Source organism: Melospiza melodia, chromosome 3, assembly GCF_035770615.1.
Source record: "Melospiza melodia melodia isolate bMelMel2 chromosome 3, bMelMel2.pri, whole genome shotgun sequence".
In the NCBI taxonomy this organism is placed as follows: domain Eukaryota; kingdom Metazoa; phylum Chordata; class Aves; order Passeriformes; family Passerellidae; genus Melospiza; species Melospiza melodia.
Window position 1 is genome coordinate 124,117,304 of NC_086196.1, and position 24,525 is coordinate 124,141,828.

General features: G+C 36.3%; 1 protein-coding gene across 1 annotated transcript in view; it reads left to right on the forward strand.

Annotated features, from left to right (window-relative positions):
- EYS (eyes shut homolog) overlaps positions 1-24,525 on the forward strand; it is a 700,592-nt gene that overhangs the window by 219,864 nt on the left and 456,203 nt on the right. The window contains exons 19-21 of the mRNA XM_063152992.1: positions 1,229-1,240; positions 8,184-8,381; positions 11,213-11,334. Coding sequence (XP_063009062.1) covers positions 1,229-1,240; positions 8,184-8,381; positions 11,213-11,334 — 332 coding nt within the window. The remainder of the gene's footprint in view (positions 1-1,228; positions 1,241-8,183; positions 8,382-11,212; positions 11,335-24,525) is intronic.

A 24,525-nucleotide genomic window follows, 5' to 3' on the forward strand; every position in this document is an offset into this window, starting at 1 on the left:
TCTCATCTGCTTCTGTCTCCAAAATCAAACAATTCAGAGAGAAAGCCTTTTTCCTAGCCATTTCTAGTATCTATTTAGGGTCTTTTGGGTATGTTAGATATCCACAAGGGTCTGGCACTTATGCCAAGGTCTGTAGGAGAGCTGTGGCCTTTCAGAACAGCACTGAGAACACAAAGGCATCTCTAAAAACCGTGCTTGCTTAACTCTGTCCATACAGATTCAGCAAGGTATTCAGCAAGGTAAGTGCTGCAGTTACAACTCTTCTCTTAGTTTGCACCTTGGGACACATCTTGATCCACAAGAAAAATTCTCTAAGCCTTTACAGCCATGAGTAATCTGGGAATACTTCATGTGTAAATCTGGTCACCTACAGCCGATAAGGGGTTTGAATTTCATCAGTCATTCTGCAAGAATGGTGTTCAAGATCTCTATTTGGAAAGCAGATTTAAGTGATGGATATGAGAGAAGTTCCAATCATTGCGAATGGAAATCTGGCCCTTATTTTTCCACAAAGTATGTGCAAACCACCATTTTTAAAGACCTGAAACATGGTCACCTTTTCCAGGGCTGCCCTGCAAATTTTGAAGGCATTGCTGCTCCTCAAAAATCAGTTTACTGAATTACAGAGGGGCTTTTTTGACTATTGATGCAAATGTTTTTAACTTCATTTTCTACATAGTGAGCCTATTTATGGCATAGGGTCATCTGCCAATAGAAAACCTAAATGTAATAAAATTATAATCTTGGTATCAAATGCAATAAATAATATCTGTCTAATCACTCAAATTTTAAGAAAATTAAAGTGTGATCTTGGAACAAAGAAGAGTTTGACCACCAGAACGAAAGGCAGCCATTATTGCAATTCATTATTAACATCCACAAGTCCTCAGCCATAAGGAAAACATAAGTTTGATACAATTTTTCAGTAAGTTTTCCGCACCTAATATTAATTTCAGTTGAACGCTATTGCAGATAAAATAAAGAATTAAAAGAAAAGCATTCCCATATATTTCAGTCTCAAATAGATTTTTATTAATTGCTTTCCATTGTGGAATTCTTCTTTTTGTTTCTGAGAAAGAGTGAAGCAGGTTCTTATGTGAAATGTGAAATTCACAAATGTGGATACAGATATCTCTTCATTGTTTATGAATTATAAACTTGCATATTTAAAAAAAAAAATCTGCATCTAAATAATACATTCAATTTCTGCTTTCTTCTATTTTTACAGAAATTTATACAGGTAGGAAGCAATAATATATATACCTCTGTGTGATCTTCATTCTAAAATTTGTGATGTGGGTCTTTCTCATACTCTCTTTTAGCACTGTTGCATGCTCTATATTATCATATATAACTAAGAAAATGTATTTTTACTTGAAAAGTGCTAAGTATTTTTTTCAAATGTTCTTCCATTAAAAATAAAAAAAGTATATGATTTTCAATTAGTATGGATTTCAGAGAAAATGTCTTTTCATTGTTTATACACAGAATCTCAAACCAATTCCTTCAATGGAAATTAGAATTTGGATTCCAAATAAAAGACTGGATTTGCAATAAACTTGAAGTATAAGAAAACACTTGTTAAGTTTTTAAAATATTATAATAGCTTAATTTCAAGTAATGTAAAAATATGCATGCTTCACCTATTTTTTTCTATTTCCTACCCATTTTCAGGGTACTTTTGGGGTTTTTTTATTTGCTTTTACTAGCCTTTAATCATCTCAGTGGAAATGTTTTCTTATCTCCCATAGCAGATCAAGGCAAGCAGGCAGTTTTTAAAATAATGGCAAGCTTAGAGGTACATCTAAGCTTCTCAAAGTTTTGAACTTTTAGTAGAGACAATTTTATCTTTAACATTAAGACATTTAATATTTACAGTTGCAAGGAAATCAGATTTTAGATATCAAACTTCTTGCTCATTAGTGTTCCTGGGATTTTATGGAAAGTTTATGAAAGCCTTTGGGAGCAAGAGCTACTGAGCTGTGTAAAGGTGACGAAAACAAAACCACATATTTCTCTGAAGTGATCAAATAACTTATGAATTAAAGTTTTTGTATTCACTCATTTCAAATAGATAATCTTGGGAAAACCAGTAAGTTTCATATAGATAGGCAGACATGTCTTTATATAACTTTATAGTGCATTTGAACACTGGGTTATTTCCCATAACTAAATATATTTGTTTTTTTATTGTAAAGAATTCAATTTGTCTAATTTATCTTGGAAAAGAGTAGTGACTAATGTCAATGTTAGAAGAGTCTTTCAGCTCTCTTGTTAAAAGTTAAAAAGGACTGAAACAATGCCATTCCAGTGATGTCGTGACCACAAAACCACAGTGCTGGTGCTGCTACCTGCTTGCTAGCTCTTGAAAGTTTCTTGTCCTCATGAATGCATGCTTAACACCATTACCAGACTTCTTGTTATAATTTGGGAAACTGCCATTCAAATGACACACTTGTTTTTCTGGTAGATATTTTATTTTCACTATATTGTCATAATTGTACCATCAGTCTGAAATGAGATGTATTTTGCAGACCATACTTTTACAGAAAAATGCTGAATTTGAAAAATGTTGTCAGATTTCATTCCATAAAATGTTAGTAGCAAATGTTTTATTTATTAGATTATTTTCCTAAAAATGACAACATTGCAGAGATGTCGCTTTTGATTATAGGAAATTTCAGTACTACACATCAAAACATTTCATGTACACATTTATGCTGAGCAAATAAAACAAACAAATATCAGTAGTTTCACATAAAGAAATAGAAATTTATTTCAGGCAATTTATTTTCTATGTCATTTTTATAAATTAAGCTTTTGACTTTTAGCAATACCCCTAAAAGGTGTTCTATTTCAGCAAAATAAAATCTATTTTCAGTATCCATTTATGGTATTTAGAAATTCTATCCTAGAAGTATTATAAGCAAATACAGTAGAAAAGGAAACTCATTAATATCGGCTGAATGAAATTTCTAAACATGCAATATGTTTCTCACTCCTAAACCAAAAAAAGGGAATATTTTCCAAATAAACTATTAATTGTTTTATATGTAGTATGCTCATAGAGAAGCATCCTATATGCTATTAGTATACGCTTAAATGTAGATAAATACATATAATACTTGCTGCAATATATTGTGCTACTGTGAAGGAAATTGTCCTTCAGCAGGCTGTTTAATTTAATTGTTTGTGCATATAGTTTTGAGGTTTGTTCAGGTTTATTCTAATAGAGAGGCCTTTAGTTGCCCATTAAAGATGATCTATTATTGCAATCAATAAAATATAGCCTAGAATTAAGCAAGCGAAAAGATTAATTCTGTCTAAAGGAAATAAACACAGTTGTGAAGACTACCTGAACTTATTAATTAATCAATTAACTTCTGTGATGGATTATTTCACATTTCATCTGTTGGACATTCTCTTTTTTTCATTAAACTGTTTAATGAACATTACCTCTTTACTCTGAATTTAAAAATTCTGATATGTCATGGAGAGAAGACAGTTTATAAACTGTTTTCCTGGCACAGCATTCCTTTCTGTCAACAATCACAGACCTGCTGCTTCACAAACTTTTCAGATCAAGTGAAAAGTTTCATGTTTAGAACAAAATAGATTTATTGAAATTAATCAGCTACAATAAAACATTTGTACAAAAATATTTGTTCAGAAATTCTTTAACAAATATTTAGAAGAGAGAGAAAATGCTGAAAACATAAAAACTGCTTTAAGATTAACTGCTATTTTATTTTAAAAATTAACTTACAGCCTGTTTGCTGTTTGATTTATGCTTAATTATACATCTTTTTTACAGCTTTGAAAAAAAATGTTGATATAGCAGCAGCAGCAGCAAGTGAACTTGTTTTGCAAGTGTACAACATCTACTGCCTACTCCTATGCAACTCACTTCTATCCACCCTTAATTTTTGTGTGAATATGCATTTTCAAAAAAAATTCTACATTAACTCATCCAATTTTATTTTCTTGTTTTCTTGCTTCTTGTATTGATTAGCATTGATAACTAATTGCTTAACAAAAATATATTCAGATAATATAAACAGTTGTGATTCTCTGAGTAACAGAATAGTCTTATTACTCTCAAGACTGATAGTTAAAAAACTAATTGATTCAGAGAAAAGAACTCAGTTAGACGGACAGTCTTATTATTATCTTTTTGTTTTACCAATCTTCCAGTTGGAATGGGAATAAAACTTCTACCATTTCTGACAGTAGCAGAAAGAAAGATTTTTCATGCAACGTTGTGCATGAAATCTGGGTGAGAGAAAAAGGATATTGACTATCTAATTAAAGGGTGGTGAATATTGTTTGAAACAAGGCACTAAAAAGATTATAATTTTAATAGCAACTAACATCATTCCATGTGGCTTAGCCTGATTTGGTAAACTTTTTTATGGCCATATTTTAATTCGCCATTCTTTATAAGTTTCAGGTTAATTTAATTTTTTTCACTCTATTATAGTTATAATGAAAGTAGAAATTTGTTTCCTGTATATCCTTTAAAAGGAGGAAAATCTATTTTTTGTCAGGAAACAGTTTTGGTGTAATTTCAAATCTACACAAATTATCACTGAAATTCTTACCCTTCTGGGGAGCTACCTTGAGCAAGATTCATTCTCCTACTTGCAGAACACCATGGGAGGAAGGAAGAGAGTGAGCTCCTCTCCATGCATCCTGGTTTAGTTTCCATGCAGCCAGGGGAAGGACCTGGCAAATAAGAATAGGCTATGCAGGAGCAGTGATTACAAAATGAAAGGTGAATAAGCTTTTCTTAGGCTCCCTGAAGGGAGCAAGCCTGATATCCACAGCAGCAGGATGGGAACACAAGATCAGGGTAGGCAGAGGATACACTCAGGCATGGGGAAAAAGAGTCTCTGCAGCTATGAAGGCTGGAAGAGGATTCCTTTTGGTTGCTTGGATAAGGGGTTTTATCTGGAAGGCCAAGTAAGCTGAGTCTGACACATGCATCCTCATCACTACCACTAAAACAAAGCAATGGTTGACAGATAACACTTCTCTGAGGGAGAGTGGTACCAGGGGACCAGACCTGATCTTGGATGAGGTTTATTTGCATGTCAGAGATCTTAATGTAGGGAAGAGATTACCAAAGTTTGGCTGATTATCAGAACTTCCTTGCTTTTGCTGCTTGTCCATGACAGCACCAATGACAATGCCAGCAGATACCCAGAGCATATCAAAGGTGACTAGGGCACTCCAGCAGCAGGGGCACAAACTGTGGGGGCTCAGATAGAGTTTTCCCCAGCACTGCTGATAGGGAGATAAGCATCCTGGAGGTTAACCTCTGATTAATGTCGCAGGCAAAACTTCATTGATACATCACTCAAGTAGATCAGGCAGAGTGGAATGGCGACCATTTAAAGAAATGTACACATTTCATGTGGATTCTGCAGATAGCTTGATCAAAAAAAGTTTATGAAGTCATATTTAGGAAACAGGAAAAAAGACTTAGGAACATTAGTTCTCCTTGGGATATTACCACACTGACTTCTGCTGAAAAGACAACATGGAAAGACACAAATAATTCATCATATTGCCAAATTTTTAAAGCAATTGCAGGGTGATAAAACTGTACTCTGTATTTGTGAATAAGCAAGAGGAAGCTTAGGATGTAGAGGCAGGAAGCAACTGGCAATAATGGCAGTGAGATGGTAGAGTTCATAATCTTGAGAGAAATGCAAAATTCAAGCAGCACAATAATGATTCCAAACTTCAGTGAGCTGGTTTTCATTAGCTCAGAAATCTGTTTGGCTAGCTCCCATTAGAGATTGCACTGAAGGGAAAAAGGATTTGTCTTGAGCCCACTGACTTATCTTGAAAGACCATTTCCTCAAAACACAGTTCTTTTCAATGTGCAGGAACTCAAGCAGGTGTGGCTGAAAAACAGATAAATGGGGTCCTGAATGAGTATAAAGAGAAAAGGAAGTGCACAGAAGGTAGATGAAAACGTAAAGCTGCCTCTCCAGGTAAAGAAAATTAAGTACTGCATTACTGGATCATCTGTCATTTCCATTTAGGATTGTGAGCCATGTGTTAAGCTTATTTGTGTTATTCCACTTTAGAAATCAGCAGGGTTTTCACTCATGTCAAGCTGTTGTGATATAAATATGGAAACTTGAGGGCAAAATCTCAATGAGCCATATGGCTTCTTTTGCTGTGCAATTTCATGAATTCCAGCTCTGAAAGTGCTGGCTGTCTTTAGCAGGATCATCCTGCATCAGAGAGATCATAAGCATAAAGACAGGGAACAACCTGTGTTGGTTTTTCCTCTTTTGTCAGCATCATTACTGGGGTCAAAGGGTTGTTGGATTTTTTTTAACCTCAGTTCTATTCCTACTTGTTTTACTTGTTATTAAAAGCATTTAGAATTCAGCCCTTAAATGACCATCCCACAGTAAGCAGTCAGCTCACCTACAATCCTCCTGACATTTTGGACAGTGTTTGTTTCATTATTATGAAGGCTTCTGGCAGGAGCTGTGGCCTGTGGGGGGTCTGCACTGACACAGCCAGAAGTGTCAGGGTCAAAGAGCTGCCATGGAATAACCACAGCTCCCATTCCCCATCCCCCCGTGCTATTCATGGGTAAGGAGGAGGTAGAGGAGTCTGAAGTGAAGGAGTGAGGTTGAGTCTGGGAAGAAAAGAGGGGTGGGGAAAGGTGTTTTTATCTTTGTGTTTGCTTTTTACAATCCTGTGCTATTTTTAATTGGCAGTTAATTCAATCAGTTTTCCTCAAGTTGTTTCTGTTTTGTCCATGACAGTAATTTGTAAATGATGCCCCTATTTTATCATGGTCCTCAAGGTTTTCTCTCTTATTGTTTTCACCTGCCTGCTGAGATGGAGTGACAGAGTGGGCTGGATGGGCATCTGTCAGCTACCAACCCACCCTAATGTAACTGTGTGGATTATATCTTCCACATGACTAGCCAGGTGTTTTGTCTTGTCGTGTCACCATGCCCATCACTGGATGAAGGTTACAGCCTGTCTGAGGGTTTTGGGACAGGGAGAAACTGCTGCAGAAAGGAATGGCTGGACAACCACAGTGAAGGCAAGGGCACTGGTGAAGTGCAGAAGGCTCAGAGCACAGCAAACCCTGGGAAGCTCCACCAGAAAGCATGGGATAGACACAGCTTCAGTAGTTATGGAAAAGCTTCAAAGGGATTCAAGGGGCTTGTGTACAGTTTGTTACAGCCCTCAGAGTCACCAAGCACTGTCTGAAAGTAAGCCTCAAAGAACAGACTTGCCTCCAGCAGCATCGACTGAAAATGCAGGCAGATTTACAAACCCAAACCCATTTGATATCAGTTGTCTCTGCCACCCTCATTCCCATTATCAGTACTGGAAAACATGAAACAGTGTTTTATGTTCTAACAAATTAAGGCTCGATTTATGGATTTTTAAATCTCTTTTTATCTAATTTTTGCAAATTAAAGATTTAGATGAGGGCATTTGTGACCCAAGATCCACAATCACACAGTTCCTTGGGTAGTCCAAATAAATGTACATAATCTGCTATACAAGAGTGTTAGTAAGGAAAGAGTACAATGGGACTGTGCGAGATTGTCTATTATATGGAATTTTTATAAATAAAGAAGGTTATCACTCATGATTAAATAAGTACATATTTTCAGTAAAATAACTTGTGTTCAGTCATGGATGATAAGTGGAACTATAATACAATATTACATATATTTAATTCATGTTCACTACTGTAGGTTAATGTATGAACAATTCACGTGGTAGTTGTGACAACAGGTTATCAAGACAAAATAGCAGTAAGTTTCAATCAAAATTAATTTATTGTTTTTAAATACATTCTAAAAAATTTCATTTTTGAGCTCTTCAAGGCACAAGGGTTAAGAGAAAAGATGGAAGATATATCTATCTATCAAAACCTGTGAGATAGCTATTAGATTTTAAAATGTATTGTATCATATAAAGTAACATAAACAAAATATAAATTGTCTTTTTATTTAAATAATACCAAGCAAATAGATGTTTCTGCATGGTAATATACATATATGTACCTCTGAGGCCCTCCTACTCGATTTTAACCACAGTTATAAAGAAAATAAAGCTCATAATAGACAGCAGCTGAAGGGATATATTCATTAATTTAACACTGACAGCTTTGCCGTTTTCTTTTTCAGGTTTGAACTGTGAGTTTAGGCCTTGTGAGGCCAGCAATCCCTGTGAGAATGGAGCTGTGTGCATAGAAGAAATGAATTTGGACGTTTTTCCCCTTGGATTCCACTGCCAGTGTGTGAAGGGCTTTGCAGGTCCACGCTGTGAGATCAATGTCAATGAGTGCAGCTCTAACCCTTGCCTCCACGGATACTGCTATGACAGTGAGTTCAGTCTGGTTACTCCCTTTAATGTAAGGTAGTCTTTCTCTTGAAGTGTCTGTAGCTGCTGAGCTGCTCTGGGGAGAACAGTGGATAATTTACTGAAATTTAGCTTGTCTGAAGCTTCAGAGCCTGAACCAGAAGGATTATTTTTGCCAAAATGCCTCAACTCCCGGCACTGGAGGTTTTGTGTTCAGGGGGTCAGAATTGTAGCTAATGAGAAATTTTAATGAGATTTGTGCTGTCTCCTTTGATACCTAAATTAACCAAAAACATCTTATATTGCGCATTTCATGGGAGAATATTCAGGTGCTGAAAAAGAGCTCACGGAGCACTTAGGCATTATATGTCATAATTCTAATAAGTGAAAAATTCTGTTTAATTTTAAACTAATGTAAAAGGGTGTACCTGTTTACCTTCTGCATGTAACTGTGGAACTTAATCTTTCATTGCAAGATGTACTGAAAAGTTTTAAAAGCAACTTGATTACCCTACTATATTCTGTCTGTATTGGCAGGCCAAGTTTAGTATGGAGTACTTATTTGAAAGTTTTATAGGGCTCTTGATATCTATCTGACACTTTCTATACTTGTTTAAAAAATGAAAAAAAACAGTAGTAATCTTCAGAGAATCTTAGAATGCTGACTGGAAAGGTGAAAAACATTTGAAGGTCATGTAGTCAACCCTGCACTAAGCTAGACTATTAACAGTGATAGAACAGGTCAGTCAGGAATTTTTCTAGCAGAGTTTAGAAAGCCTTCAAAGCGGGACAGAAATTTCACAAACTCTTTGGGACAGCGTATTGTTGTATTGCACTATATAGTTTATTTAGTTGTTTTTCACTGCGTGATTGGAAATTTGTACTGAGTATGTTATGTAACGTAGATTGTTATTTCTCTTCTCCCATCACATAATTTCTCCCTGATGTACCTCTCTGCTATACCCCCTGGTGGTCTGACCCCTGGTTACCCCTCTCCCTGCCCCTCCTCAATGGTATCCCATTGGCCGGGTCCTCTTCCCCCTCTACCATCCTCCTCAGGATGGGGTTGGGGAAAGAGGTCCTCTGCAGGAATGTCACGCCCTGTTTTCCACCTGGAAGGTAGCCAGAACCTGCAGTGTCTCTTCCCAAGCCAATACACAGGACACTCATTCCCTCAAGGACAAGAGCTTTCATCCATGTAAGACAGCGTCCATGTAAGACAGAGTGGGCTACGATCCGAGCTAGCCGGAGTGGACTCAAACAGTGGACTCAGCCCAAGAGACGCGGATTCTTACAGTGTATTCCACCAATTACCTACTTTGGCAGTTCTCACACTCTTCCAGTTCCATTCGAATCTCCTGAGCTGCAACTTTTGGCCATTGCCTCATAATACCTCCTAGCACTAGTAAGGGATTTCAGCTCTGTCACTTGTGCAAGTATCCTGGAAGTCATTGTTAAATAGCCCTCTCACTATGAACACTTCCCCAAAGGTCTAATACTAAGCAAGCCTGCTCAACTTTTCCGCATAGGGTCCACACTTTAAGCCCTGAGTAACCATGTTTGTCTGCTTCTACATATCTCTACTTTTTCCTCACATCCTTTTTCAAAAAAAAAAAAATTTACAAATTTCCATGAAATCTATATTTTTTAGAAAAATTTTCAGAAGACCTAATCAGCCTACTGGTTTCAGATGAGATCTTAAAGAGCTGAGCCCAAATTACTAAATTCATCATTGTCTAAAACTCTCCTGGTTAAATTAAAAATAAAAATTAGTTTCAATGAAATATCTTTAAAAGTATATATTTCCTTATCTGGGAATAAGGTGAGTGACTTCATTTTCTATCTAGCTAAGACTATCTACTATTACATTTACAGATGTTTTCTATGTGGTCTACATTGGTTTAGAGATATTTTTGAACTGGAATTCAGATGAGCTGTATTAAAGTTCTTCATGCTGACAAAGTACCAGTTTTTAGGGGAACAGCTTGTCCTTGGGGTGCCTGTGGCTTGAGTTTTATCATGCAGACATTTGAGTTCCTCTAGCCTATGTGCGCTGGCTGCAGAAAGCTGGAATTCTAAGAAAGTTGGGAAGCTTTTAGCATATAAATAATGCTCCTGTGCTGAAGGACTAAAAGCATTTAATGAATACAGTAGCAGCTGTGTGTACAGACATGATGGTAGAATAGATTCTATGGTAAATCTCAGAGATAATGAAGAACCCAGGGACCCCTTTGAGGTTAAAATGATGCAGGCCTGCAAGAAGTGTGATTCCTTCTGTCATGAACTCCATATACGGATGGAGCACTCTAAAGATTCTTCACCATTTGGATTACTAATGATGAAAAAGAGACAGAATTCATATGATTAGCTTGTTATTCTTAACAAGAGTCATAGAAAAATTCAACTCAAGTAAGTTTTCTCTTAATACAGTGGTATAATATGAGGCATTCCTTACAATAGCAATAACTACATTAAAAGCAACCAATAAACCAAACATTGTTTGCCTGCCATATCTTATTTTGATCTCATTTTAAAGCTAGAATGTTATGTATTTTGTGATTGTTTTGTGATAGAAAATTACTCATTACTTATAACATCCCTTTTTAACTCATTGATTTATAACTCTTGAATCAAAATATTTCCATTGTGTAATTATTTCAGTACATGAATCTGCTTCCATATTTAAAAGATATTTTGAGATGACATTTTATTTACTCCAATTTTTTTAACATGTCCACACCTTTTAAGTAAACCTGGTCCTAATCTTTTCCAGATACTATTTAACTGGAACTTAGTAAATTTACTACATTCAGTTGTTATGACTCTTAGTACTGAAGTTCGATCTCTGTTGCAGTTGTCGATGGCTTCTATTGTTTGTGCAACCCAGGATATGCAGGATTGAAATGTGACCAAGACATTGATGACTGCATAGTCAACGCTTGTGAACACAATTCTACATGTGTTGATCTACATCTGGTGAGTAGCAATTTAGCAATTTTTTTAATTAATATGAACTTTAAGTTATCATTCTAAAACCTAAAGCAATATTTTTCGGAGTTCTAAATGTCCTCTTGATCCATACATCCACATATCAAAGGCTTTATAATCTTACTTTCCAGACACTGGTATTTTTGTTTATTTGTAATTTTACAGGCAGTGGGAAAGAAGAATGGTTTTATCATTTAAAAGCAATTACTAGGTCAATGTGGTTATACAGGGAATTCAAAAGGCGCAGAAAATTTTCCACTAGGTGTATTTGTGACCTCATTATAAGTGACAGGAATACTCATTTAGACCAATTGCACTGGCTTCAAAGGGACTTAAAAAGTATCTTCCCCAAGAAAACTGATTTACTTCAAGTACTTCAGCATTTATTTTCAAAATTACACAGATACATTTGTTTTGAAGATATGAAGTGTGTTAAAAATAACATGTCCTAGAAATAAAATCATTCTATCACCTGATTCCTCCATGAGAGGAAAGATGACAGAGATTCACATGGTGTAAACTTCAACACCAGAGGTGGCCCATGTTCTCTGTCACTCCTTCCAGGAATCTGTCAAGAAGCAATTTGTTTTCATCGTACTCAACAGAGACACTAAGATCATACAGTAAGAATATTTTCCTTAAGAAGCATTCAGACTGTCAGAGAAATTACTAGTTAAAAAAATAAAAAAAAGTGGAAGAAAGGACAGCTTTTTTCTATCTTATTCTAGTTTCTACCAGCACATTTGTGAGAATACTAAACTGATAAATGTAGAATTCAAATTATATTATGAAGCTTAAATGTAGGTGACTATATATGGAATCAACGAATCAACTAAACAACTAATCACCAAGCAAAGATCACTGAGGACATAGGCAGCACAATCCACAGTCCAGCTGTCCACCATTGGAATCTTCACTTTGGGTGAACAGAACAGCCCTGTGCGTACCACTGACTGCTACACTATTGCTGAAAGTGTTTGCGATTTCAGGAGCCCTGAAGTGTATGAGACATGTGGATTTTGGGGGTTTTGCTTGCTTGGTTTCTTTGTTGATTTTCTTTTTTTGTGGTTGGTTGTCTGATTTTGCTTGCTTGCTTTTCTTAGTACCTGCATAAAGAAACTGCTTTTGTTTTTCTGACAAATCCTGAGGGTAACCAGCAATTGTCACTATTTCCTAAACTTGAATCAAACTTAGCTGCTTCAAAAGAATTTTCTCGAATTCTCTAATTTCCATACATTTTTCTTACTGTACAATATTTTGGAGGGGCTTTTTTAACATGTTTCAAGGACTAGTCAACACCTTGGACAAAATCAAGCGCTTGATATGGAGACCACAGTTTGTGACACTTTTGTTATTGTCCTTGGATACTATTGTAAATGTGTGTTTTTCTACCACTAGACTGCAGTTAATATTTCAAGATCTCATACTGGACACATATTGCCATTTTAAAGTCATGCTAGAGAGCATTTCACAAAATAAATGTTATGCCTCCCATTCATGTGTCGTCTTATTCTGTAGGAGAGTGTGTTGCAAATCTTGACATTACAGGTACAATTCCTAACTGCAGCTGATCTTTTCATTGAGACTGACAAAATGGAGTTTTGTCTTTCCCATCAGCTGTATTCCTTCACGGCCTCTTTCTTTAAGCCATGCTTGAACCAGGCTCTCCACAGCTCTCCAGGTGGGGGGTGACATTAAACAACTGTACTGTGGGATGAATCACAGAATAATTTACTTTGAAAAAGATTCTCAACTAACTGTAAGCCTAACACCTCCAAGTTCATCTCTCAGCCACGTCCCTGAATGCCACATGTACAAACCTGGTAAATAAATACCTCAAGTCATTGGTGACTGAATCTCTTCCCCAGGAAGCCTGTTCTAATGCTTGACACCATTTTAATGAAGACATTTTGCCTAATATCCAGTCTAAACCCTCTCTGGTGGGAGATCAGGATAGGTGAAATACAAAGTTTAATTGCACAACTACATCAGCATAAGGAGATTCGGATTTTCTACTGCATCTGAAAATTCCAGTTATCCAAGAGTAACATACCAGCAAGTTATCATATGACAGAACAGGCCACTGTCAGTCATATTAGACCCTCTGGTGGCTTGGGAATAATTAATCAGCTACCCTCATAGAAGCTTCATTCTACAGTCACGCAGCTCAAATACCTTTGATGCATTTTTTCAAGGTAAGGATGAATTACCATTGTCAGAATGACACTTGCAATATGTATCCTTCATTTTTGGTGTTGGAAATGTGGTATAATACAGAGCCTTGAAATTAGATAACAATTTTATCGTAGCAATGCCTCAGGAAGAGCAGGCGCAAGAAATGACGCTCGTGAGGGGCTGATCCAGCTGCCAGCTAAGGACCACACAGCCACTAACTCACTCTGACCTTTCTGTGGGATGGTGAAGACAATAGAAAAAGCACAAACAGAAGAAAAACAGTGGGTTGAGATAGCTTAAAAAGCAAAGGAGAGAGGAGGAAAAAATAATAAAACAAATCCTGTGATTCAAAGGCAATGGCTCACACCTTCCATGTGATCACTGATGCCCAGCTGGCATCTGAATAATGGCTACCTTATGGTAGAGTTTCACCAGAGTAATTTGCAAATTCTTCTTTAAAAAGTTAAAATAATTAATTCAAGGTATTGTTGGGGGACAAAAAGATGTGTTTTCCCTAATGATTTATATAAGATCAGATCATGTATACAGTCTATATAACACAATACATTATTTTGGGATATTTGCATTTAAAAAAAAAAGAAAAGAAAATAGTATCTTAACAATAGCTCTGAATTCAATTTTTGCCTGTGTTGTTCTGTATGTCAAATTATAATGCAAATCCTGTCACTTTATCGTATGTGGAGACTCATGCAGAAAATTATAATAGATGTTTCTTTTAGAGCTTTGTTTCTGGAAGCTATTATTTCTCTGTACTTACCACAAAGTAAAGTAAAGAAAATAAACTGTAGGTAAAGTTATAGTTATATGATAATGCTTGCATTGCAGTCCCATGTTCTTCTTGTCATTAGCTCTCTATCCTTTTGAATTTAAAGGCAATTATTTCCCTTTCCATAACATTTAATGTAATGGAAATGAGCATTGCAATAAAACAATGGACAATAATGCTAATTTGAACGGGAAGAAAAAATATTTTCTTGTTTGGTTTCTGTTTTTAAACTGATAAGGGAGAAAAAATAAAGTACATATAACAAAGTGAAATCATGTAATTCAGGTCTTTTAGGAACTTATGTTCTGGATTGCATGGAAGGCTTACGTGAAGGGTGGAGAGAGATTATTACTAATTTTTTTTTAATAGCAAAAAAAAATAAAGTTGACAGTTTAAATTTCAAGAACAAGTAGGTTAGTTCATTGCATAAATTGTGAAAAAGATTTGAAAAGAGGTCTGGCATTGAGGAATAAAGTACATGGTACCTAACTGTTAAAAGCTTAAGTTACCCAAAAAGAAATTAGTCAGGTCTTTGGACTAACTTAAAACAATTTCCTAAATTGGTACACTATACTTAATTTCCTTGTAAAACTGATTTTTTTGTGCTTTATGCTAAACAGAGAAAAGAATAATAATGATCTCTAAAGCCTATAACTTATTTTAAAATATTGAGAAGCACTCAAAGTGCTTCAGGAGGATCATCTTCCTAGGTGATGAGAGCAGGTGATCTGACATTTGAAAGGAAATAAAAGGTCTGCAGATAGGTCTGCATCAATGAAGTTTCTAGATTTCTGTGGGACTGGAAATTCTCTAAGCTTTAAACAAAGCAAATAAGCACTGCTACAGAAGTTGGTCTGAAACCTCAACTTAACTAAAAGACCACTTACCATGAATGGCATCCAGGGTACATAATGAATGAAAGGTCTTAATTGTCCCAGGGCCAAATAAATTCAAGCTGACTTCTGTGTGACTTAAACTTATGCATTGACCTCATTGAGAGTGCCCATGTGGTGAAACTGTGAATGCAGGACAAAAAAGTTTCATATTGCCAATTATACATCCTGGAGAAGAACTATACAGCAGCTGTAGTTCAACCCAAAACTAGCAACTGCAGCAGTTCTTCTGAAAAGTTTTGCTGCTGATACAACTCACTGTGCTGACCCAAAGATTTGACTCTCTATCCCTGAAATGTTTTATTTTCCGTTTACATTTAGCTAAAAAAAAAAGAAACAGTTTCTACATATTCCGTCAATAAAATGTTTTTTCAAGATCTATTGAAATACTTCACTCCTCTGCCTTGTACTATAGTGAATATAACAGTAAAAAGACTGAAAACTTAGTCATTATTTGGTGTACTCCTTTATGCTCTAAAAAGTCCAGTTGGGTCAGAGACATTGGAATGCACAAAATTAACTATTGATTTACTGACTTAGGATAATGTCTTTGGTATTGATCTGTGGTATTATACATTACCTGGATAGAGTGATTATGATATTTATGCTTTACTCATCTAATTGAAAGATTATTTTGGCAAACAAGTATCATATTTCTATTTATTTGTTTTATTTATGACACTATTTTAACATGTTTTAATTTGATCTTTTTGAAAGAAGATGCAGATATATATAAAATTTGTAACTTCAACCAACGAGATCACTAAATACCATAGGAGTGAAAGCCTTCTATTATCTTTTTCATAAACTGAATTTTAAATACTCTACAGAATGAATAATACTGTCACAGAGTGGAGGAAATGGAGATTAAGAGGAAGTTAAAGATTGGATTTCCAATGAGACTTGTGAACAGAAGGCAAATCAATGTGGTAAAGATACAGGAAGGTAGTCCCAGATGGTGTGTTTTAATTTTTGCCCACAGTGAGGAGGCTGGACACACAAAATCAGTGACAGCAGGGGAAGAAGTGAAGAACTTCTCAACATAAGGAAGAAGCTAGAGAATTGTGGCCTACTTGTGGAAAGCATAACCCTAATTTGATTTGTGCACTCTATGGAGACTAATGTTACGCTTGAGGTGGGAAATGAAGAGTTTCTACCTTTGAAGGCATTAAAAGACTGGCAGTGGTATTAGAGAGACTTGAAACTACAAAATGTCATTGATTCATAAGGAAGGGAATTCTAAAAAGGAAACTTAGCGGCAGAGAATTATGTAATGGCATGCACATAGCAGACTTAGACAGCAGAAGGTCATGCATAGGCATGGGTCCACAAGGAAATGATTCTGAAACAAGTTTAATGGTGAAATCCATCAGTGCTCAGTCACTCTCTGAAAGCTTCCCACGTATATGTCCTTGCAACACAACACACAATAATTAACTGGAAGAATTAATTAAATATTAAATAAATTCTCCATATAGAAGCAAGGGTGTTTTCTTTTGCTTAAAGTATATTAAATAGCTTTGCACCTGTTTACTTTTCTAGAGAAAATGCGAATCTTACTCCCACTCTATCAGTTATGAATGACAGTATGGTATCTCTTTCACAACAAAATAAGCTCTGCAGGAATAAAGAAAAGTCTCTTATTTCTTTTGGTATTAAAAAAACCAAAAGTGAAATAATTCACATAAAACATGTACAACTGACAAGTTATGTATTAATGTTTGTCATGCAAAGACTAGGAGGTCATTTTCTAGTTTCATTAGGTCTCTTTAGCTGCTAACCTCTTCAGGCTTGAGAAAACTATGTAGCACTTGGAAAAAAAAATGGCCCAGAGAAAGACTTGTTATCCCATTTCTTTTAGTTATCTTAGAGTTCTTCTATCTGTTCTCCTTTAGATTTCAGTATTCTGTTCCAAGGATTCAGACTATAATTTTTTTACTGTGAGTGTGATGAGTCACAGGACCAGGTTGCTCAGAGAAGCTATGGATGCCCCATCCCTGGAAACAACCTGATCTAGTGGAAGGTGACCCTGCCCAGGGTCCATATCTTGCAGTATTATTTATTTGTTTGTTTGTTCGTTATCATTTGACCCCCTTCCTTTTTCGCTTATGAAAATTGAAAAGAGGGAGCTGAAGAGCACCTGTGACAATTTACCAGGTCTTGTACTACTAGGAACTGAATCACTTGTTGTAAGAGTCAATTGCTCTTGTTTCTGTTGCTTAGGTAACCCCTTTCAGAGAAAAAAAAAAAAAAAAAAAGCTATATTATTTTAAAGCTATACCATGCTTTTATAGAATCTGGTTTTTTGCATAATAAAATTCTGAAATATACTGAGATATTTCCCAGAGAAAGTAATTTTTAAGATTGTTCTAATAGTTTACTCTTTTACAGGAGAATTGACTCTGAAAGCACTGGGAAAACATTTCATTCATTTAGTGAGCAATGTTATTAATTGATTTCTGCAGGTCTATTATGGAATTGTGAAAATGCAAGATTATGTCATATGAGGTTGGTCTGAAATCAAAACTCTTTACCAAAATTTCCTTTCAAAATAATCATGATAGACTTTGAATATTTCCTCATTACTCTCCCACATTACTTCAAGTCCTGCCTTCAAACATGTTTTGCAAAGGCTATTGAAACCCTAAGTAGGGACACACCTGCACATACACCTATCAGAACTAGTGGTTAACTAGAAGCTTTCTGAAGCACTAATTGCATATGCATTTTCTTCTTTGAGACATGATGCCAAGGCTCTAAAATAGTCAGGCATCTTCATTACCTTTAGGATCTGTTGTAAAAAAAGAAAGCGTGTTTAGGGTTCTCTAGTAATATTTTTAATAATTCATGAAAATTTTATGCTAAGGCAAAGACTTGATATATCGCATAAATGCTTTACTATGTTTGTTTCAGTACAGCTTTAATACCAGCCAGCATCCCCTGGATGTCTCAATAAAATGTATCTCTATCCAGATTAATTCTATTCTAATCAGACACTGTATCTCTCATATTTCAATCTAGTACTGGTTTTGAGCTTAATTTGTACAGAAATATGTTTCTTTTTATAGGCAAAGCAGATTATTTTAAACAAAAGCTTTACCACATCAATATAGACTCGCTTTCTTAACAAATATCTATAATGTAGTCTGAAGTATAAATACCACTGCAATTTCCCTGGGAAAAATTCTGAATGTCATGTTTGGTTTTCACTCATTCACACATGCTCAGTGGAACCATTGAGTGTCTGAAGAACAAGAATGACTGAGATACAGAGGTGAAATGAAGAAATTCCTTGCATTCCACCTATGTTTTGTCCCCTTTTTTTCCCTTTTTTTTTTTTTTTCTAACTGAGGAAATGCCAATTATTGCCACGATTTTTATTCAGGAATTGCTAGACTTTCTGTAGTGGGAATAATGAAAAAGCATACAAACAACTAAACCCAAAAACAAACCAAGAAAGGAAATATAAGAGAATTTCATCAGAACTCCCCCTGTGGTGAAACCAAGAAGCAACAAAACATGAAAAGAATTTATAAATTTCATTACGTATTTTATTTAATGAGTGTGTGGAACAGGTTCACTGTCCTTGTAGCAGATGAGGGACTGGGAGTTATGCCAAAGAAGTGTCCAAACCAGCTGAGCCTGAAGCATTCAGCAGCACAACAGAGAACAGCAAGCGGCAGTACGGGGGGACTCCACACTGGGGATGAAGGTCCCCATCTGCCAGTGTAACAAACCTGTTGTTTAAGTAGGATTGCTGCTTTCCAAGGGCTTGGATTTGGGATACCGTGGTGAGACTAACAAGCCCTTTCCAGCTCTGGCACTATCATCTCTTGCTGCTCTTCCATGTAGGTACTAATGATAGGGCTAGAGCAGACCTGGAACACACCATAGATGACTCCATGTCTCCAGAAGCATGATAAAGGACATGGTCGCTCCAGTGTTTTTTCCCTACAATCCTGACAATGAGAGGAAGTGCTTGAGAGAGTGTGGATAAATCCTGCTGGTCAACAGCAGCTTACATAACTGGTATTGATAACAGAGTTTCATCTTTCAGGACTGTGGGACTTTCCCACAGGATTGAGGCTAGGAAGATGTGGGATTGAGTTGATCAAAAGGGACAGAAGTATCTTTGACAACAAGAGATTGGTCAACCAAAATCAAGTGAAGTGACAGAATCAGTTGTCAAGAAAAGGGTGCAAATGATTTAGAGAGACCTTCTGATAAACATGTTAGGACTGCAGAGGGCCTGCTTCTCTCTATGCAAGAGGACAGAGTCATGAAGAAAACTATCACACTTTTTTCTGAGAAATTAGTCTGACTGTGTGCCCATCTGAGGTGCCAATACATTAACCCCTGCAGTACCCCATCAAGTAAAGAAGACAGAGCCAGATTTTCTCAGTTCACAGTGGTCCCCAGTCAAATAGGCAAAGGTCACAAACTGAAATAATGCTGGGTCCATTAAAATGTAAAGAAAATATTTTTTAGTACAAAGGTAACTCTGAAATAGGTTGCCTCGAAGTGAGGTACCCATCCTTGGATTTATCAAAAACTCAACTGGATGAGGTTCAGAGCAGCCTGTTATAGCTGACCCTGCTGTAAACAGGGCAATGGAACAGGGGAACTGGACAATCTCCAAAGGTCCCTTCCAGTGTCTACTTATGTATGATTTTCCAATACAAAAACTTGATACCTGTATCTCATCAAAACACCTACAGGTTAATATGTACCTTTCACAACAGTGATATAAACCTTTATGAGAATGGTTTACAGCTATAGAAAAAACCAAAAATAGAGTCCTAGAATTGCATTGAAGAAACCTTTTACATTGAGAATTGGTAAAAACGTGGTTCACACTTGTTGAAATCACTTTAGTGGAGAAAATTACGTCAGCAGAAAGTGGCACTGAAATATCTCCATTAGAAAATGCAGTAGTTTAACAACTGTTCGACTTGAGTGCAAATGAGTATACAAGGATAAGAAGCTCAAGTGCTTTTGATACAATCTTAGAGAGAAAACATTTAAGATTGACTTGTGTGAGGATAGGATCAGACTTTTAGTTACTAGTCATTAGATTATATGTGACTTAAGGTCACATTTCTATGCTTTTCTTACTTAAACAAAAAATGTTCTGTAAATGGATCTGTAAATTTAGTTATGTAGGTACTTCACTGAAAGCATGAAGTAGGCACAGTGGGCACATTCTGTGTAATCATAGTATATGATGATCAGAGCACAAGGCATCATAAATACAAACCCATTTCAGATTCCAAAACTCAAAAAGGAAAAATTCTGTCTCTTTCACTCATATTTTATAGTATACCTGAATTAAGGATATTACTGAATTAAGGGTATTACCTGAATTAAGTGTAATACTACATTAGCAAGCAACATAGATAATCCCAGAGTGAAAAAATGAGAATTGAGAGCTGGCTGCAAATTATGTGCTTGTTTGGGGGGAGAAGCTTGCTGTTTTTTGGACTTATGGAGAGCATTAGGTGGGCACATTGTTTCAGTTGCTTTCAAAAGTGATTGGATTTGTGTGCACTGAGACCACTGTATGACAAAGCATATTTACTTGAGGACTAATGAGAAATTCATGTCCAAATCTTAGTCCTTGGGTAAACAAAAACACTAATGAGTCAGAACCATTAGAACCGTGACAACAAGAAGCATATGAACACACGGTCGATTTTAAATTTTTTGGCCAACAGATTCATAAAGGACAAGTCTTCTGAAACAGCAGTTTGTGATCTCAGTATGGACAACAGCTTGGAAATCTCTGGCTTTAAGTCTGCCCCTCATTAGTCAGCTGAGATACTCAAATTAAGTGTAAATGTACTGATTGCCTATAAATGTTGTCCATATGTTTGTCTGGTTTTGTGCCCACTGGAAAATCAGTGATCCATTTAACACAGCCAGACAAAATGTGCCAAGTGATTGAAAGAGTTTAACTCTTGCTGGTCTATAACAGTGCATGCCATACCATTTCAATGAAAACCAGCATTTGTGTTTTGAAAAAACTCTGCATATTGTTCCAAGCCCTAAAAGATGTCAGAAACTCAGTTTAGGCTGTTCTTACTGACAGTCTGCCAGCTGGCAGAGGTATACTATTGAACTGAACTGAACCATGAAGGAACCAGCTAGTTGTTAGCACTGCACTGACAGGTACCATAGAAAGTACCATGCCATTTTCTCTGAGAGGTGAGTACCTAGATGCTTTAGGTAGCTTCACCACATGATAAGCTTGACTTATATCTCAGTATAACATCTGTCTTGATGTAGTTTAGTTAGAGATATGAAATACAAGCCTAGTAAGGAGTTATTAGTTCCTTAATTCTGAATAATACAAAGATATTTTTTTTATTGATACGTGTTCCTTGAGGTACTGAGTAGTGCTCAAGAACCTTGCCCAAATGCAATCACTGAGATATAAAAACAATGTAGATAAAAGACAAAGATCACTGGTGGAGGATTGCAAAAGCTTTCAAACTGGTCTGGCTTCTTTCAGTTTATGAGTGCGTAGGCTGTATCTGAAATGTCCTCCGAAACAAATATCTGCACCTCACAGATTTTCTAGAACAATTTTAGAGTCCACAAAACTGTTAGAAATTTATCATGTAAGATTCATATTATCAGATAATTTCTGATTTTACTGTTTTCAAACTCTAATAAAATATATGCAGTCTTTTTAAAAATCATCTCAGAAATATCAATTAAAATTAGCTTTGTCTGAAAATACAAATATAGTGTAAGAGACTGAATTTCATTTATTGAGCTGATTTGGGGGCAGGGGAGTGGGGGATGGTGGATTTTGGTTTTTGTTTAGATTTTTTTTTCTTTTGTTAGGAAAAACAATGTATTTTTTACAGCAGAGAAAAACATAATACACTTTCTAATTTACTCTATTGCCACTTGCTGCTTAGTTATACATCTGGGATGACTGTCACTAAATGATTTCTGAATACGTCCAAAACTGAAAAGCATCTGCAAGCAAAAGTCCCAGTGTTATAGAGAACAAAAATGCACATTCTGCATGTGTACCCACAGGGGAAAGACACAAAAGGCATATCAAAGAGTCTGGCATTTTCATTTTATTACCTAGGCAGCATTCCCAGTCTCCTCTGGCTGTGGACATATGCTTTTTAGTCAGGTTGTGATACTTGTTTCATGCTTGAGGAATGAACAATAATTGAGACAGTGTTTTTTACATGCTTTAAATATGTCAACTTTATTAGTAACTGTAATTATGAGCAGTAGGCCAAGTACACCTTCTCACAGAACCTGCTGCCATGTAGAAACTCAGATCTTTCTCCTCAGCCTTCATTATGTACATCTGTAGCTTCCAGGTTCCCAGCTCTATATTACTTCTGTTGGTTTTGGCTGTATTCCCAGTTTGTTTTCCTACCTTCCAGACTCTCAGTTTTTCTCCACTAAACCTTTGTCAATAGAAAAATCTATACTATTTCTATTAGTAGCTGTGTGCCTTTCATTAAGAGAGATTAAAAGAATCTTAGGTTTGTTCTATGCAATGCTGAATTGTAACTGACCAAAGGGAGAGAAAGGAACTGTGCAAAAGAAGCAAGTTTTTCAAGTTTTTAGTGTGATTTTTTAGCAATAAAAACATCCCTTTGAAAAAAAAAAAAAAGAAAAGAAAATACTGGGGAGAAATTGTAATACTAATCATGGCTTTCAGCATTAGAAGAATGGGTCAAGAGGTGTACCAAGACCCCACCAGTTTAGGTGGAGTTTCTGCAGTCTCCATCTCCACTCCCGCCTACTTAGCATGATAGAAATTTAGACTCAATTTGGGTTTAGACAAAAAAAAGCTCAGATAAATGCATATCAGGAAATAAATATTCAGGAATTGATTTTAAAACTGGGTAATTAATACACAATAGTTGTTTGATATAATACCAGTTTTGATCCAGTTAAATTGTATTGAATGTCATGGATGCTAAGAAAATCCAGATTTTACAGTCTTAGGATTTTCTCCCCTGTCTTTACTGAATATATGTCCTCCTTGCAATAGTTGTCTAAATTTTTATTTTTTTAATTGCCCCAATTATTTCATTGCTACTGTCATATGTATAAATTTTTTCTTATGATGCTGTTGATTCTCAACCCCAAAATTTCCTTCAGTTTCTAAACTGTCAGATAAGCACAACACATCGAACACAGCCTTTATTTAGCAAGGGTATATCAGAATGTCTTTGTTATCTGTTTTTGTCTCTAACATGTAGCTGAGAGAAAAATGCACTTCAGATTTAATTTCTATGTCAAGGTTTAACCCCAGACAGTAATTCAGCACCAGAGAGCTGCTTGCTGACTCCACATCTTGGTGGGGCAGGGGAGAGAATTCGAGGGCTAAAACAATGAAAACTTGGGGGCTGAGAAAAGTTTAATGATTGAAGTTAAATCATTAAGAGAGAAAGGGATGTTAAATCCAAGGAAGAGAAGTGTTGCAAATGAAACCAATTGCTCAGCACCAACAACCTGATGCCCTGTGGCCTGCACTATTACCCAAAACTTGGCCAGTTTTTCACCATTTTTGTGTGTTGTGCAAGGCATCATAGCTGCCCTTTGGTCAATCAGGGTCAGCTGTGTCCTCTTACAGCCTTGTGCCCCCCACCTACTCAGTAGCAGGAGAGCATGAGAAGCTTAAAAGTTCTTGACTTAAGGTCAGCTCTGCTCAGCGACAACTAAAATGCCATCCATGTTATTCTCATCCTGAATCCAAAACACAGCACTGTACAGTTACTAGGAAGAAAATTAACTATCTCATCCAAACTAAGACACTAAGGAAACATCATTCTCCAGAAATGTAAATGTCATAGCAATGCTTACGTGGTTATAGCTGCGAAATTGTATTTTGGGAATGGGTCTAGGCCATGGTTAGAGTCATAGAATCAGCTACAGTAGAAACCTCCAAGTTCAAGTCCAACTGTTAATCCAGCTGGGCCAAGTCCTCTACTAGACCATGTCCCTCAGCGCCCCATCTACACAACTTTTGAGTGCCTCCAGAGATGGTGACGCAGCTACTCCCTGGACAGCCTATTCCCCTGCTTGATAACATTTTCCATGATATTTTTTCCTCTAAAATCCCATCAAAATCTTCCCCGGCACAACCTGAGGTCATTTCCTCATTTCCTGTCACATGTAGCTTTGGAGAAGACACCCATTCCACATTGTTAACTGTGTTATCAGGTAGTGCCAGGGGGTGATAAGGTCCCCCTGAGCCTTTATGTCTGCAGTATAAACAACCAGTCCTCATGAGAATTTTTCTTCAGACCCTTCACCAGCTTCATTACTTAAGTCCTTTTT